Genomic DNA, 18,163 nt, shown 5'->3' with positions numbered 1-18,163 from the left:
ATCACATTTTTTCTGTAATTAATCACGATTAATACGTTTTTAATGTTTTGATATTGTAATAATTTCAGTTACTCTCCAAATTAATGTAGAAACAATTTATTGACAGTATATTTTAAATATGTGTTGTATTGTCATGTTTTTATGATGAAGGCCAGTATCACTGATGTCTCTATGAAACATTAATAATGTCACATTACAGTATAACTGAACGCTCCCAATTTCAACATTTATTAGGCTTTAAATAAAACAACTTTTAATTTAAGTGAACTAAAACAATCTTTACATAAACCCATTATAGTAAATGTTATTTTTACCTGTGGCCTTCCCTGTAAGACATATACAGAAATGTAATAGTTATCAAACAGCTTTCTTAACTGCATAAATAATAAATGAAATATAGATTAATCATCATTAAAGCTACACTTTTCTCTGTTCCCGTTGTTCTGTGATGAACATTAATGACAGGAATCATCAGTGCTACTGTCACTTTAAGAACAGCCGCTGACGAACATGACGCAGATCTGATGTTGTCCCGCGCATCTCATTATCTCACAACTCTTTAAGTTCATTTAAGACGTTATCTAACTCATTTAAGACTCCTAATATGAGAACTCAAAATTCTCTGTTGTTGTTGTTATTCGTTCAAGAGCAAAAGAACTCAATGGGAGCAGGAGACTGACGCGAGTCTGTCTGTGCGTCGAGTGTGTGTGTGTGTCAGTGTCCCTCGATTAGCTGACATGAGCAGCCACACTGACACACACACACACACACAGGACATTGACAGCGTGTTCTCTTTTGTCTTGTCGCGCTTGGAAGCGTTTACATGTATAAGAGCGTGATCATGTAACGCTCGGCAAAAATGGATATAAAAACGGACGCTGGAAATTATCGCGGCTGGAAAAATTATCGAGCAAATTTTTTATTTTTTATTGTGCGATTAATTGATTTATTGACTATCGCGACAGGCCTAGTTGTATACATGTGTGCATATATTTTGTTCTCATGTCACAAGTAGTAATATCAAGGTTTTCTGAGTTTTACACAATCCTTCTGTAGTGTGGTTTTCGGTGAAGTGTACTAAAATAAATACCATCACCTGTGTACATTAGCCACTTCTTCTCTACGCTTTTTCCTGATGGTTTATAAAACAATTACTCCGAGTCGCCCTCTGTCGTTCCAAAGAACAGCACAACGGCGAGCGGGTCGAGTATAAACGCCTCGTCCGTGTGGGGAGGAGCGCGCGCAGTCAGCTCTGCGGAGCCAGCCGAAAGTATAAACAAGGCTTAACAACCAATCTGTATATAGTTTGGTTGCGCCATATCGTGTCTCATGTTGGATTCATTCTTCATATCGCTATCGACCGATATGAAACCCTTATATCGTGATACAGTTTTCAGCCGTATAGCCCTAGTCACCTGACCTGTGGTCGGTCAGATCCTCATGCTGTGCTCTCTCTCAGACTGAAGAGAAGGAGGAGGAGGAGGAGGAAGCTCTGGTGGGCGAGATGAAGGCTTCACCCAACGCTGACACCACCATCCTCTTCGTCAAAGGAGAAGGTGAGTGACCACACACTGACCTCTTGACCTGGGCGTCGCCCTCACTGCTAATAACATGATCATGATCTTATACATGTGATGTGTGATGATGCGTGGCTGCTGGGTGATGCGCTGATGATGTCATGTCCGTTATTCACCCGTGGGTCATCAACAGGGTCGCTGAAAAGGAGTGCAGATGTTTCTTCTTCTACAAGTAAGGCTGACATCATCAAACATGAGCCAATCACACACAGCGTCTCACTCTAGGGCGGAGAGCCGGACGCTTCACACCCGAACCCCTCTCGACAGCGTCACACACACACACTCTCTCTCTCTCTCATACACATACACACACACGTTTGTTTTTGTGAAATGTGAGGACATTCCATTCCATAGGCGTAATGGTTTTTATACCGTACAAACCATATTTTCTATCCCCTTACACTGCCCCTGCCCCTAAACCTACCCATCTCTCTCACTCACTCACACACACACACACAGACTGCCCCTGCCCCTAAACCTACCCATCACAGGAGACCTCCTGAAAAAAACCTCATTCTGTGATTTATAAGCATTTTGAAAGTGAGGACATGGGGAACGTCCTCATATTTCACCCTCTTTTTGTAATACCCATGTCATTATACACATTTGTGTCCTGATATTTCACAAAAACATGCCCCCCCCCCCCCCCCCCACACACACACACACACACACTCTGTGTCTCTCACTCTCTCACACACACACACACACACACACAGTGTCTCTCACTCACTCTCTCACACACACACACAGTGTCACTCTCTCACACACACACACAGTGTCTCTCTCTCACACACACACACACACACACACACACAGTGTCTCTCTCTCTCACACACACACACACACAGTGTCTCTCTCTCACACACACACACACAGTGTCTCTCTCTCACACACACACACACAGTGTCTCTCTCTCACACACACACACACAGTGTCTCTCACTGACACACACGCACACTTACTCACTCGCACACACATTGTCACTCACACACACACACACACTCACACACACACACTCTCACTCACTCACACGCGCGCAGAGAGCCGGGCGCTTCACACCCGATGTCCTCTTGACAGCGTCACACACTCGTGTAGGGCTGCAACAAACGATTATTTTAATAATCGATTAATCTAACGATTATTAGAACGATTAATCGACTAATTGTCAATTTATTGCCATTGTCGTCGCCAACTAATCAGTACATTTTCAACGATTATTCAGCTTTTTTAATTAGTTAAAACATTGAGTTATACATATTCTAACTATAATATATATAAAAGAAAGTCACTTCAACTTTTGAAATGGTTGTTTTAATGAACTCAAGTTCTCAGAACTCAAATCACACACAAATGCTCTCTAAGCATTGTTTAAATATTCTGTTCGCTTTCAATTGAAAAAATAAATGATGATAAACAAAAATTTGCTGCATTACAGACAACAACAACAAAAAATAGATGTTTGAATGTAAGCATCTCTTGGCTGCAGTATTAAGAGCTTCATTTGTAAAACAATAACAGGCCCACTGCTTTTCTTAGAACTAAAACAGAAAAAGAGGACATTTACTTCATGACACAAAGAACGGTAAAAATATTAATCTGCAAATGACTTTGCAGACAAAATGACATAATATTAATCTCTTACATGACAATTGAGCTGACAGATTCTCATTCACCTTTTAATTAACAATATGAAGAAGTGACATGATATTCTTCCTAACATCGCCTCTTTTGAGTCTTCATACATATCAAACAAAATACAGGCAAGTGATGAGACTATAATACCTAATAGTGTTATAATAATAATAAAAACAGTCCTGACTCCAAGCTCCATCAAACTTTATTCTATGCTAAATAAATCATCACATTACTGTAATTATATTATTATTGATAATATTACAATTATTAGTAATATTGCATTCTCTAATAAAGAGATTTACCGCTAGTTAGTTAATTGTTTCCTCTTTAAGTGCTCCAACATGCACGTCTCATTCAGCTCTAGTTCAGTGATCAGGGCACTGATCAGGACACGAGTCAATGGGCTGATCCCTGATCAGTGCCCTCACTACTGAACTAGAGCTGAATGAGACGCAGCCTTAGTTTGACGTTTTGTGAAACTTTCCCACATCTTGCTAGTTCAGATTAGTTTGCACTCCGTCATTTGCGCAGTGTTTTCTTCTACCGCCACATGTGTACTGTCTGCATTACACTCTAGCGCTACAGCGCCCTAGTGGTCAAATCGCCATATTGGCCCTTACATCAGGGCACATGAGATCAGACGACTCCTCGACAACAAAGATATTTGTCAACTCGTGTGAGTGACACTGTGTGTGTGTGTGTGAGGCTGGAGTGTGTGAGCGAGCACGCGCGCACGTGTGTGTGTGTGAGAGAGAGAGCACGTGTGTGTCAGTGACTGTGTGAGGCTAGAGTGTGTGAGTGACTGTGTGAGAGAGAACACGCGTGTGAATGACAGTGTGTGAGGCTGGAGTGTGTGAGAGCACGCGTGTGTGTGTGTGTGAGTGAGTGACACTGTGTGAGAGAGAGAGCACGTGTGTGTGTGTGTGTGTGTGTGTGTGTGTGTGTGTGTGTGTGTGTGTGTGTGTGTGTGTGTGTGTGTGTGTGTGTGTGTGACACTGTATGTGTGTGCATGTGTGAGACACACTCACACACACACACACACACTGTCACTCACACACACACTGTCACAAACACTGTCACTCTCACACACACTCACACACTGTCTCTCACAGTCACACACTGTCTCTCACACACTGTCACTCACACTCTCTCACACACACACACACACAGACACACACACGCGCACACACTGACACACACGCACACTCACTCGCTCTCTCTCTCTCACACACACACACACACACACACACACTGTCACTCACACACACACGCACTCTCACTCGCTCTCACACACACAGTCACACACACACATGCGCGCGCTCACACACACTCTCTATCACACAACTACACACACACGCTCTCTCACACACACACATGCACTGTCTCTCTCACAAACTCTCACACACGCGCTCTCACTCTCTCACACACCCACAGCGCTGAGCAGTGCAGCCAATTACAGACGACTCTGTGGATCTCAGTGGCCAATCAGAGTCGTTTCAGTTAGTCAGGATCTGCCCACCGCTCTCGTTCAGCCAATCCTCTAGTTAGTAATATATCAGCTGGACTGAAGCGGCGACACTCAACATTACATCATCAGGCGTTTGAGGAAGGGTTCGTACATTTGTCAATCATTGTGTTGCATTATGGGTACAGATGATAGAACTAAGACACGTGTAGAGCAGTGTGTGAGCTGTAATAAAGATCTGATTAATATGAGGATTATAAACGCCTGATGGATCACATGACACTCAACACACACACACACACACTCATTTCAAACACTGCCGCCCACTCGTGCACAGACCGATGAGCGCCGCTTCTCTCTCCAAACGGCAGATTTTCCCGCCAACAACATTGTGAAGTTCCTGTTGGGCTTCACCAACAAGGGCTCGGAGAACTTCATCGTGGACTCTCTGGACGCCTCGTTCCGCTACCCTCAGGACTTCCAGTTCTACATTCAGAACTTCACCGCGCTCCAGCTGGGGACGGAGGTTCCCCCTCAGCGCCAGGCCACCTTCGAGTACTCCTTCATCCCGGCCGAGCCCATGGGCGGGCGGCCCTTCGGCCTGGTCATCAACCTCAACTACAGGGACCTCAGCGTGAGTCTCACTCCTCTTCCTCTCTCACACCAGTGTTAATTTTGACATAGGGCTGGGCGATATGGCTGAAAACTGTCTCACGATATAAGTTCAATAATTATCGATATCGACCGATATGAAGCAATGTTTTATGACCCATTTAAAATAAGGACCAGGGGAAATATTACATTTAAACATTTTTATTTTAAACTTAACCCTCCTCTGATTATAATCCCCTCAGTTATAAAGGCAGAAATGTCAACACAACCACGGAAAACACTCAAACAATTAAAATATATAAACACAAGTCTAAAATCACAATCAACACTTAATTATCTCTTAACATTAAGGTGCAGTGCCTCCGTTATTTCTTTGTCACTGTAGCGTTTAGATGCTTTGTCATAAGGCACTGATGCAGAGTAACATCACCTTTCCATGTTGTTTCAAAGGCTGAATCTGAAATCGCCCCCTATGCCCTTAAATAGGGCATTATCTGGGTGAACAGCCATTTTTAGTGGTGTCCGAAACCATAGTGGATGTTATTGAGTGCACTCATTCTATCCCACTTTGCACCACAATAACGAGTCTGATGTACACACAGTGCCTGTCCGAATTCGCTCACTTGTTTTCATTCATTCCTTCAAGTGAACTGTATTAGTGGATTAAAGTAGGGAATAGTGATTGAGGGTTTAGGGGGTGATTTCGTATTCAGCCAAAGTCAAGAATAGCACAAACGAACGAGGCTCGCGCTGACCAGTCTTGGTGGGGACGACGGTCAGACTTATACAATCCAAAAAACTGCCATACTGGCGAGCTTACTTGTTTTCCTGTTTTATCAACAATTTCCTCGCTCGCTGCAGCACTCATTTTCCACTTATCACTCCACGCCGGTTCTGTTCCTGAAGAATGAATCCAACATATGGCGCAACCAAACTAGCTACAGTTACCTGATTGGCTGTTAGCCTGTCACTCCCAATGTTGCTTGGTTACCAGAGAGCGAGTGCCTTTGTTCATGCAACCAAACTTGCTTCCCATCCTCTGGTTTCTTCCGACGAAGAAAAAGTAATAATTATCGAACGTTTTATCGAACGCATTTTTTATTGATATCGATTACGTGTCTATCGCGATACATAGCGTTATCATTTTATCGCCCAGCCCTATTTTGACAGCATATTTTGAATTAGTTTTAGTTATAGTCTTTTGACTAAAATGCCATTTAGTTTTAGTCATATTTTAGTCACCTGAATTGTTTTTAGTTTTAGTCTAGTTTTAGTCTCCTAAAATCTAATGAGTTTAGTTAAATTGTAATACATTAAGCATTTAAGCATCACGTAACAATGTCACTCGTACCGAGATTTTCACATTTTTGTTTTTGACATTAAAAATACACGAAAGAGCTCAATTCACTTTTTTCTATATAGTTTGTATAACTTTGTATTTCTGCTTTAGTCAGTAGGACATATCAGGTTAAGCTAAAGCTTCAAATAAGTTTGTTTATTTTTTTAATTTCAGTTAACATTTATTTAATTTCAAGTAATGAAGATTTTTAGTGAACTATTATAACCCTAATGCCTTATTGAATATGTGTCAAATACTGGTCTTTCCTACTGAATATGAATTAAATGGGAATTAAATTAAATATAGTTTATTGTGTAAGCAAAAACGAATATATAATGCGTGACTTCTAATTATAAACCAGCTGGAAATACACCGGGACTCTTATTTTGAAATGTCTGCGCCTCTATTGCAGTTGCAGGAGCTCATTCAAGCTCCTGCAATGTTACAACCATCTAAAACATATTACTATATAATAGGGCTGCAACGACGCGTCGACGTCGTGCGTGAAATGCGTCGACGCGTCGGCGGCACATTATTTACGTTCTAGAATGGAACAGAAGATCTAGAATAATGGCAGCTTCTGCTCCCGGGCATAGTGAAAATGATCATTTATCATATAAAGCCAGACCGCGACATTCAAAAGTGTGGGAGTACTTTAAACAGCCGAATAAAACTGTGCTTTGTTCGCTCTGTAACGCCGGTTTCACACATAGACCGTAAAAAAATATGGACGACGCGACTTCATTGACTTCCGCTGACCAAAGTTGAAGCTTTCATAGGCCCGCTCACGGCGCTGACATCTTGGGACCGAGTCTGCGCAGTAGCGATCTCGGGACCGGAGTTGCGCAGTAGAGAACAGGAAGTAGAGGCGCGATTATCAAAAGCCCGCCCACACTCTCGCAGATGCAGAACAATTCATTATGTTGGTGTGAAATAAACAGTTATGGAAGTGTAGAAATTAAAGCTAAAGCTCCAATCTCCTCCCCAAAATCCAGAAAAAAGTCCGTTAGTGCCTCAGTGACAAGTTCATTCAGAGAAGCCGTCAATCTCAGTTGTCAATCATGACGTCACACCCCTCGTTTTTATAGCATCAAATAACTCACTAAAACTAAACTTATTTAAAAAACGAACACTTGAAATGAAATTATTGTAATAAAAACTGCCTAAAATGACAGAAACCATCTTTAGGAAACAATTATTTGAAGTGTAATTAAATTGTTTAGTGTGTCTCGCGCCCATTCTAATACATGGAGAGGCGGGGTTTAGGAGCTATACTGGGACCGGCCACCGGGGGGCGATCGAGGCGCGAAAGCTTCAATTTCTGACTGAAGCACTACAGGCTTGGTTTCACACTGCACGCGGTGGCAGAGCAGGAGCTGTGCGCGTGGAGAGCGGGAGCTTTCACACTGCCAGTCAGTGTTGCCAAGTCCGCTTTTTTCCGCGGAATTGGGCTACTTCTACACTGTTGCCGCGGGCTGTGTCTTATGTCCGCGGGTTGAAGCAAAAAAACACATATTTAACCCCCCGAACGCGATGTTTACCAGAGAACCTCCCCGAAACGCGATTGGGCTTGTTTTGGGCTAGTTTTGAGTAACGAATGGGTGGGTTTTGTTGTGTAAACCTGGCAACCCTGCTGCCAGTGTTCTCTCGTGCAGCTGAACCGTGGCGCGTGTATTGCAACAGACGGTCACATTTTCCGGTGTTCTTCTCCGACCCCAGTACGTCTCGTGCTTTTATTTATTATGGGCTGCATATATCTCCTGTTAATGCGACCCGGTTCCCCTCTGTCCCAAACACATATGCATAATAACATGCTGTGTATAGGTACTTTGCATGATTTAAAGTAACATTAAAGTTAAGATATGCCTCTAGCTTTAATCATTTAAATGTGTCTTTGAAGTTTGGGCAAAAACTTCTGGCAGCTTTAGTCGTTGTTTATGCACATGTATCTTCAAAATAGATGACTAGTTATACATTAACACTATGCTGAAAGCTCCTGTATGTGAACCTTTTGCAGATAAATACAAGTGCATTTTCGTTTACTTTTGACACAAATCAATAAGTAAATCATACTTAACTACTATAGTAAACAACTTTTCCTTATTAGGCCCGCTCTGTATACATTTTATGATGAATAGTATCATTATATATTATGTTTAAAAAGCTTCTTGTGTTCATATATTTCATTATAAAATGGCATACTATGTTCACTACCCTTCCTGAAATACAATTAATATTGTCATCATTCATTGATTTCATGTTAAAATAATATACAAATTCACTACCCTCTTTGAAATACAATAATCAGTAAAAAAGAATAATAAGATTAATCTGGGAAAATAATCGTTAGATTAGTCGACTAATCGAAAAAATAATCGTTAGATTAGTCGACAGAAAAAATAATCGTTAGTTGCAGCTCTACTATATAAACATCATAAAGTAAACATTGTCATTATTCATCAGCATTAGTTCATAAACACTGGTCTGTCATAAATGTGTGTTATTGATTGATTGATTGAGCTGCTTTGGATCTGGATTGGGGGTGTGTGAGCCTGTAGATCGTGTGTTTTCCAGAGGTTAGATCAGTTCAGATCAAATGTGTTCATCTGTGACACAGGACATCAGTTCTGACCCCATCTCTTCCCTAATCCACCCTCACTAACATTTACATCTCGTTTTTATTTGTTGACGAAAATGACAGTTGACTTTCGTCATAGTTTTTGTCATCCAACACTAGTTTTTATTTAGTTATCGTCTCGTTTCTGTTTCAGGGGAATGTGTTCCAGGACGCCGTGTTCAACCAGACGGTCACCATCACCGAGAGGGAGGACGGCCTGGACGGAGAGACGTGAGGCTTTAGTGAAGCTCCTTCTGTGTTTGAGCAGCAGGTGGCGCTGTGCTCACTGTGTGTGTGTGTGTCCTCAGGATCTTCATGTACGTGTTCCTGTCGGGGCTTGGCCTGCTGCTGGTGGTCGGCCTTCATCAGCTGCTCGAGTCACGCAAGGTGAGCGCTCCTCCTCTTCATCATCATCTCAAGTCTTCATGCAGAAGATCAATGTGTGTATGTGTGTGTGCAGAGGAGGCGACCCGCGGCTAAAGTCGAGGTGGGAACCTCCAATCACAACGATGTGGACATGAGCTGGATCCCACAGGAAACACTCAACCAGATCAGTGAGTCTCAGCCAATCACAGCCCGCCGGCTTCAGCAGCTCAGCCAATCATAATCCTTCAATAATCACATGGGCTGCACAATCACAGCATAACTGAACAGATCAGACGTTAAATCACACACTCCTCATCTCCAGTGTGTGTGCGGTTCACACAGGCTCACACTCGTCCTGTGACGAGTAATAAATTACACTAGTTGTTCCAATGATATTGACTTGTCATAATGTAAAGATCTCATATTAAAACTGATTTATAGTCATGGCAATAAACTACTAAAGCAATGTGTCGTAGTAAAAATTAAAATGACGGCTGAGAAAGGGCGGGAACCCTGTTTACAGTATTTCAATAATATCCCACCAAAATAAAAGCTCATTGATTTAAACGTTTGGAAGTGAAGAATTCGTATTAACTCGCTTTATCTAATATTATAATGACCATCATGAGATGCTTTTTGATTAGGGCTCTAAATTTAATTACAAAAATGAAATTAACTGCAACAAATCAATCTTCCTCAGGATCATGTGCTGCAGAAATGCTGTTTCTCCTCAGGATTTCTGTTTCCCACTCAAACTCTAACATCCTTAAATCCACACACATTAAAGCTGCACATGAAGAATTAAGTCTTGTAAGAAACTGAACGAAGGCCCCGCCCACACGAAGCCAGAGCTTTCTCTATCCCATCTTTTCCCCCTCAATCTCCGCCTACACACCAGAGCACTGAACCGACTCAAAGCGATGTAGTACACATGCCCGGCCAGTGTGTGGCGCCGTTATCCTGCCTCAGAAACACACTGAAACAGAGAAGAGTTGAGGCTAGAAGGGGCACAGCATTGGCAGGAAGTGATGCAACAGTGTTTTATTAACGCCTACACCCTAAACCCACCCGTACACTAATGCACACACAGTCAAAAAAAGGGTGAATCTCTAAAACATCAAGAGTGCAAAATAGACAAACTCACACACACACACACACACACACACACAAAAACACAATTAACTTTTGGAATGGCACACATTTGTGTGTGTGTGTGTGTGTGTTTTTTTTGTCCGGTTTGCACTCTTGATGTTTTAGAGATTCACCCCTTCACTGTTGAGTCCTTTTTTTCTGCATCCTGGCTGATTTGTAGATTGTATGCACAAAAAAACTCTGTATTTTCATATTTTTGCCAATTTCCCGTTCATTTCCTATGGGGGTCATTTTTGACCCGAAGGTCCTGAGTGTGACACTTTGTTTTTTACGACCACTTAGACTTTTCAAATCCTGTCCCCAAGTTTTTTGGGTGTTCATATACCAAGTACCAATAAAGTCACCAAGTTTCGGACCATTCCGATGAAGCTACGATTTTTAACATTTTTTATAAATCGCAAGATCCACTATAGTGGTAAAAATGTGCTATTGCGTGATGAAAATGCTCAATGTGTCCACCGGATGGCACCGATCTCATTTAAAAAATTGCTTTCATGAGGCCTAGGCTTGACTCTAAAATGAAATACAGCTTAAATTTATATATATATTATTTTTTTTAATACATTTTATTCAATGGTAAAAAATGGGTCATAAATATTGCATAAATATTAATTATAAATTATAAAATCATCTCAAAACCCCAAAAAAGAAAAGAGAAAATATTATTGAACAAAAATATATTTCATTGATTTTACTCAAATATTTTTTATCTTAATCATTTTTGACCAGAAGTTCCTGAGTGTGACCCATAAATGAAGAACCCCAGAGGGTTAAATCAGCACCCAATGATTTCTGATGCAGAATCCATTCATACAAATTGTATAAAAAATATGGTTAATTTTTCTTAAATTATATTTCATAAGACCCTAAAATTTGTGTGTTAAACTTAATAAATTGCTGTTAATCGGTCTGTTTCATGATTTCAATTAATTAGACTGTTTTTTTTTATTTTTTATTAGGGCCCTAAATTTAATTACAAAATTGCAAGAAATGCTGTTCCTCCTCAGGATTTCTGTCTCCCGCTCAAACTCTAACATCCTTGAATCAACACACACTAATGAAGAGCTTTATGATTAAAACCAGAGCAAATATCATCGGGTGTGAACGTTGAGTTTATCAACACATCAGAGATTTGATCTAGTTTTAATCATAAAATCACTTTCTCAAGATCTCTCATCTCTAACTTTAAGATATAATTAGGTCATGCCTTTATTTAGAGGTCAAACTAACAATAAAACACAATCGTAATTCTAATTATTTTCTGTGCAATATGTCATAATAATAGCAGATGTAATGTGCAGCCCTTATACAAGTTATTAAAAATATAAACAGTGAAAAAAAGATGAGGTGTGTTGTGTGTCATGTGACCTCAGAGCCGTGTGACTGAATGATCTCAGGGTTTGTTCTTCTGTCTGACCTCACGCTGCTCTTTCTCTCTTTATTTCCTCTGGCCGGTCAGTGGCGAGTCGGCGAGGTGAGCGCTTCCCGTCTCCGTGTGTGTGTGTGTGTGTGTGTGTGTGTGTGTGTGTGTGTGTGTGTGGTGTTACTGACGCTGCTCTGTGTGTCCCAGATAAAGCGTCTCCCAGACGGTCTCCGCGTAAGAGGACTCAGAAGCGTTCGGCCGGCTCAGACGAGTGAACGGACGCCCATCGCCTCATCATCTGTGTTTACAGTGAGATGACCATCTGTCCATCACTGGACGCCAGCAGAGACTGATGCACACACACACACACTCACACAACACACACACACACATTTTTTTAAGTGAAAGTGAGCGAGGAGTTCCGCTTCTGTATGTTTGGTTTATGTTCTGAATTGCCGATGGTTCCTTTGATCATAGTCAGGCTTGTTTTTCTCGGGAAGAGTTTGAGGATTATGGGATGTTTCCTCTGAGCCTCTGAGAGCAGCTTCTGCCGTCTGTCTTCAGCCGATGAATTGATGAAGACTGACGGTTTTAAACGAATCATGTGAAGACGAGCGGGCGCTGCGGTTCGCCCTTCATCAGGACCGCTTCGCTCCTCCTCATGAGTTTCTGCAGGACGTCTGTTTGCTTTTCTTTTGTTTCTTTGATCGATCTAATAAAGTGACTGTATTACAAGCAAACCGATGTTGAGCTGATGTACAGTTCTAAATGTTACTTGGACAAATAAAAATAAATTGAACTAAATATTTGTGTGTTTGTGTGTAAGACAGATTTTGTGACAGTCTTTAAGTGTGTGTGAGAGAGAGATTTTGTGTGTGTCTGAGAGATTGTGTAAGAATGTCTGTGTGAGTGTGTTACCCCTTTTCCACCAAGGCAGTGCTAGAGCTAGTTCAGAGCCAGAGCTAGTCCCAGTTCATAGTTGGTTCGACTGAGGAGCCTTCTAAGAACCGTTTTCTTTTCCACATGCTGAGAGCCACAACAGAGCCATGTCTTACGTCACTGTATACGTCTCATCTTTCTCAGCAACGCTAGCGAGGCAGCGGCAGTGTTGCCATCTCTGCGGTTTTCCCGCGGAATTGGGCTACTTCATCACTGTTGCCGCGGGCTGTTTTTCATGTCTGTGGGTTGAAGTGACCCCAATTATGTGATATTTAGCCCCGGGAATGAAACCATGCCAAAAAAAAAACGCATATTGTAATGAAAAACAGTCCCAACTATGAACTTGGACTAGCTCTGGCTCTGAACTAGCTCTAGCACTGCCTTGGTGGAAAAGGGGTAACGCACTCTGTCGCACACTCACACAGACATTCTCACACACAATCTCTCAGACACACTCATTCTTACACACACATTAACTGTATTGCTTTAAATTGATCAAGTGGCATTTATAAAATAAAAGAATTTTCCATGCTTTATTCAATGCAAATAAATGCTGTTCATTTAACTTTCTATTCATTAAAAAATCCTGAAAAATAAAATGCATCATGGTTTCCACAGCTGTTTTCAACAATGATTATAATCCTAAATGTTTCCTTTTCATCAAATGATCATATTAGAATGATTTCAGAAGGATCATGTGATACTGAAGACTGGAGTAATGATGCTGAAAATTCAACTTTGGTCACAGTAAATTACACTTCACTATATCATTACAAATTAAAACATCTGTGAATGTATATGTGAATATATTTCGCAATATTAATGTTTTAACTGTATTGTTTATTAAATAAATGCAGCCTTGGCAAGTAAACCCGCTCGACTTTCACGCACAGCCGCACACGCACACACACACCAGCGCAGGCAATTGAACATAATAAGGAACATGTTTATTTTACATTTATCTTTTTACGTTTAGAACAGGAACAATTAGAACAGAAATGGAATGATATCTGAAACAAAGTGCTGGCAAAACGAAATATAGACTAGGCTATGGTTTACATCAGCATTCATATTTTTTTGCTGAGAGAGCAGATCAGATCACGACTGAGAGATCTGAAGATGGAACAGCATAAACAAAGACATTTTTATTTATCGGTATTGATCAGTAATATATATTTGTTCATGTTTATTTATTTCCCATATTTTTACTTTCAGATTACAATCGTCATCTTATATTACATATTTTTTACATATTCAGGCTATTAATTTACATTTACATTATAAGCGGTTCAAATATTTAACGAAAGCTATTTAATTTAACTAAGTGTCACACTGTGATTGTAAGCCTGCCAGACGGATATCTTTTTCGATAGCCTTTTAATGAAATTGGAATTTCAGAATCACATAGCCTACTTATATTTAATTGCCTACAATAGATTATTTATTGATTATATTGAAAGAAATTTCGCAGGCCCAGCTTATTTGTAGTGAATCTTTCCCAAACAGAGTTGGAAGAGAGTTAAAACTTACCAGTACTAAGGAGTGCTGAGGCAGGTCCAGCTCAGTTTGCTCTTTCTGAAACCGTTGTTTTTTTTTGCCAGCTATGGGAGAAAGCGTTCACCAGCGTTCGACACAAACCCATGGCCCGGGCGGTGCGTTCTTCTTCTGCTTTCATGACTTCTATCTCCCTACCCGCTATTGTCAGCTGCGCAACCATGTGAGAGAATTGTGTTAAGCACGTGCAATTAAAAACTGAGGTCCTGCTTATGCGCCTGAATTTTATGCTTTAGTAAAATTAAATTTAAATTATAGGCTACAAGACATTACACAGGTACTCTCGCATATAGGCCTAATAGTCGATACAAATGGAATGTTATAATGGAACATTGCGCTCTCCAACTCGCGAAAGGTCGGATTTGCTCTATCTTTTGATGAAGTTTTGTTTAGAAAACCTTGAATCCATATAAGACACACATGTCATTAGACACAATCCATGTCATTAGACACAATCCATGTCATTAGAATCAATGAATCCATGGAATTAGACACAACGTGCACACATGTGCAGGCCAATGTGGGTTTTTTTTGCGATGATGGCGGTGACGATCTCAGACCCGCAGTAGGCGTCACGTGACCGCGGTATTGCGGTAATGCAGTAACCGTCCCAGCCCTAACCTTGAGATGTCTGGAAAACCACAAACCATATAGGCTATTGTCGCAATCGTGTTTGTTGTCACGCTTCATCAGTCATAGCGATTATTTTTATTCAGCTGCTGCTACAGCGCTGAATGCCTTTGGAACGTGACAGGGTTTTACTTCTACGAAACAGTTTTGTTTTTTCTTTGAGAGTGCGCCCTATGGCTTCGAGTATGAATTGGAGTGTTGAACGCGAGTGTAAGCACTCCATAGTGTTCAGATCGGCTCGTTTTTGGGTAAGAATATATTTTGTGTCTTTGAATTTAAATCTAGATTTATTTACGTTGGCTTCTACATAAACGAACTTGCTTGTGTAACAGACGTAGGCCAGTAAGAGCGGTGCGACTAGGACCGGTGCAACCCGGTAAAAGTGTGGGGGACGAATGTACATTTTATTAAAAGTGCGGGGGACGAATGTACGTTTTATTAAAAGTGCGGGGGACGAATGTACGTTTTATTAAAAGTGCGGGGGACGAATGTACGTTTTATTAAAAGTGCGGGGGACATGTCCCCACCCCAACCCCCGTCCCCCGCGTAAGGGTTTTCCTCTAGTGTGGATGCTCTCATGGTTTTTAAGATGTTCTGACTGACTGAATCTCTTGTCACAGTGTGAACACTTGTAAGGGTTTTCCTCTAGTGTGGATGCTCTCATGGTTTTTAAGATGTTCTGACTGACTGAATCTCTTGTCACAGTGTGAACACTTGTAAGGGTTTTCCTCTAGTGTGGATGCTCTCATGATTTTTAAGATGTTCTGACTAACTGAATCTCTTGTCACAGTGAGAACACTTGTAAGGGTTTTCCTCTAGTGTGGATGCTCTCATGGTTTTTAAGATGTTCTGACTGACTGAATCTCGTCACAGTGTGAACACTTGTAAGGGTTTTCCTCTAGTGTGGATGTTCTCATGGTTTTTAAGATGTTCTGACTGACTGAATCTCGTCACAGTGTGAACACTTGTAAGGGTTTTCCTCTAGTGTGGATGCTCTCATGATTTTTAAGATGTTCTGACTGACTGAATCTCTTGTCACAGTGTGAACACTTTTAAGGGTTTTCCTCTAGTGTGGATGCTCTCATGGTTTTTAAGATGTCCTGACTGACTGAATCTCTTGTCACAGTGAGAACACTTTTAAGGGTTTTCCTCTAGTGTGGATGCTCTCTTGGTTTTTAAGATGTTCTGACTGACTGAATCTCTTGTCACATTGTAAAAACTTGTAAGGGTTTTCCTCTAGTGTGGATGCTCTCATGGTTTTTATGATGTTCTGACTGACTGAATCTCTTGTCACAGTGTGAACACTTGTAAGGGTTTTCCTCTGGTGTGGATGCTCTCATGGTTTTTAAGAGGTTCTGACTGACTGAATCTCTTGTCACAGTGTGAACACTTGTAAGGGTTTTCCTCTAGTGTGGATGCTCTTATGATTTTTAAGAGGTTCTGACTAACTGAATCTCGTCACAGTGTGAACACTTGTAAGGGTTTTCCTCTAGTGTGGATGCTCTCATGATTTTTAAGAGGTTCTGACTAACTGAATCTCGTCACAGTGTGAACACTTGTAAGGGTTTTCCTCTAGTGTGGATGCTCTCATGGTTTTTAAGATGTTCTGACTGACTGAATCTCTTGTCACAGTGTGAACACTTGTAAGGGTTTTCCTCTAGTGTGGATGCTCTCATGATTTTTAAGAGGTTCTGACTAACTGAATCTCGTCACAGTGTGAACACTTGTAAGGGTTTTCCTCTAGTGTGGATGCTCTCATGGTTTTTAAAGGGGTGGTAAAACACATTCTTTTGAAGGCTTAGCTGTGTTTGTGGGGTGCACTGTAACATGTGTTCATGCTTCGTTTAAAAAAAAATTGCCTTATTTTTCATATATTTGACCTTTATTCTACACTGCTCTGTCCCTCCTTGTAAAACGGTCTGATGCTTTCCGGGTTGTATGAAGCCAGTCCCTCAAAAATACGCAATGGGCTCAGATTGGTTAGCTGGCCCAGTGTGTTGTGATTCGCTAACCGCAGTGCACGTCGGAAACGTCACGCCCCTTACCGGAGGCTGTTCAGTGTTAGAAACAACGGCGTCAATAAAACCATATGAGCTCGAATCAGACCCAGAACATTTGAGTGAAGATGATCGAGCAGAAGCTGTTCAGTCCTCAAGAGTAAAGACTGCGGATCTATAATGATCGCTACTGAATGGCACTTTAACTTTTGTATTTTTAGAACGATTATAGCCAAATATCTGTCGCAAGAACTAACCCAAAACGAACACTAAGCACTGGCTTTAACTAGTAAGTTAGCCAAATCACACACAGAACCATGTTTAGCATGCCTGTAGATAAACAATACATAAAAGCTCTAATCAAAGAATCATTTACACTAATGCCAGGTTCGCTGTTGAGATTTTAATGTTAATGTTTGTAACGTTAGGTGTTCGTCGGATAACGTTAAGTATGAATGAGCATTTAACAGACTGGTTTGCAGAACAGCGTTGTCATCTGTTTACTTCCTTGCTACAACGTACAATTAACCTATTACAGGAAAACACATCGATGAAAAATAAATCAGACTTACAGGTTGTGGCCCGTAAACAGCTTCTGTTTGTAAATCCAGCTTTCAGGACAAGCCGTTGTGCATATCCTGTATTGAACTTGCGAAGTTTGTGGAAGTTTGTGTTGTCCTCCGTGAAATGTGCAGCGCGCGCGTCGTGCATCCACGCACCGGCAGTGTTTTTTTCACGCAGCTGACGTTGTGCAAATCTGGCATTGAAATCGCGAAGACGGTGGATGTTTTCCTCTGTTAGATGTGCTGCAGAGAGCCCCGCGCGCCTGATTCCCCGCTGACTCAAACACACGTGCATATAACATGCTGTATGTTAAACGCTCCGCAACGCACCCCCGTCCCAAGGAAGGCTGAACA

General features: G+C 41.3%; 1 protein-coding gene across 8 annotated transcripts in view; it reads left to right on the top strand.

Annotated features, from left to right (window-relative positions):
- The window catches only part of ssr1 (signal sequence receptor, alpha), a 17,247-nt gene extending 3,314 nt beyond the window's left edge, over positions 1–13,933 (top strand). The window contains exons 3-10 of one of the 8 annotated variants that reach the window (XR_013815683.1): positions 1,460–1,556; positions 1,711–1,749; positions 5,049–5,311; positions 9,400–9,476; positions 9,554–9,632; positions 9,706–9,799; positions 12,334–13,062; positions 13,418–13,933. Coding sequence is in view for 3 of the 8 variants with exons in the window: in XM_079806430.1 (XP_079662556.1) it covers positions 1,460–1,556; positions 1,711–1,749; positions 5,049–5,311; positions 9,400–9,476; positions 9,554–9,632; positions 9,706–9,799; positions 12,223–12,237; positions 12,334–12,401 (732 nt within the window). In the remaining 5 variants the exon portion in view is untranslated. Of the gene's footprint in view, positions 1–1,459; positions 1,557–1,710; positions 1,750–5,048; positions 5,312–9,399; positions 9,477–9,553; positions 9,633–9,705; positions 9,810–12,222; positions 12,238–12,333 lie in introns of all 8 variants that reach the window. The other 7 variants (XR_013815684.1, XR_013815685.1, XR_013815686.1 and 4 more) reach the window with 7 other exon arrangements.
- Positions 13,934–18,163: the final 4,230 nt, after the last annotated feature.

This window comes from Gobio gobio (assembly GCF_949357685.1).
Source record: "Gobio gobio genome assembly, chromosome: 23".
Taxonomy (NCBI): Eukaryota; Metazoa; Chordata; class Actinopteri; order Cypriniformes; family Gobionidae; genus Gobio; species Gobio gobio.
The sequence above is the reverse complement of the archived record's forward strand: the minus strand, read 5'-3'. Positions and strand labels throughout refer to the sequence as shown.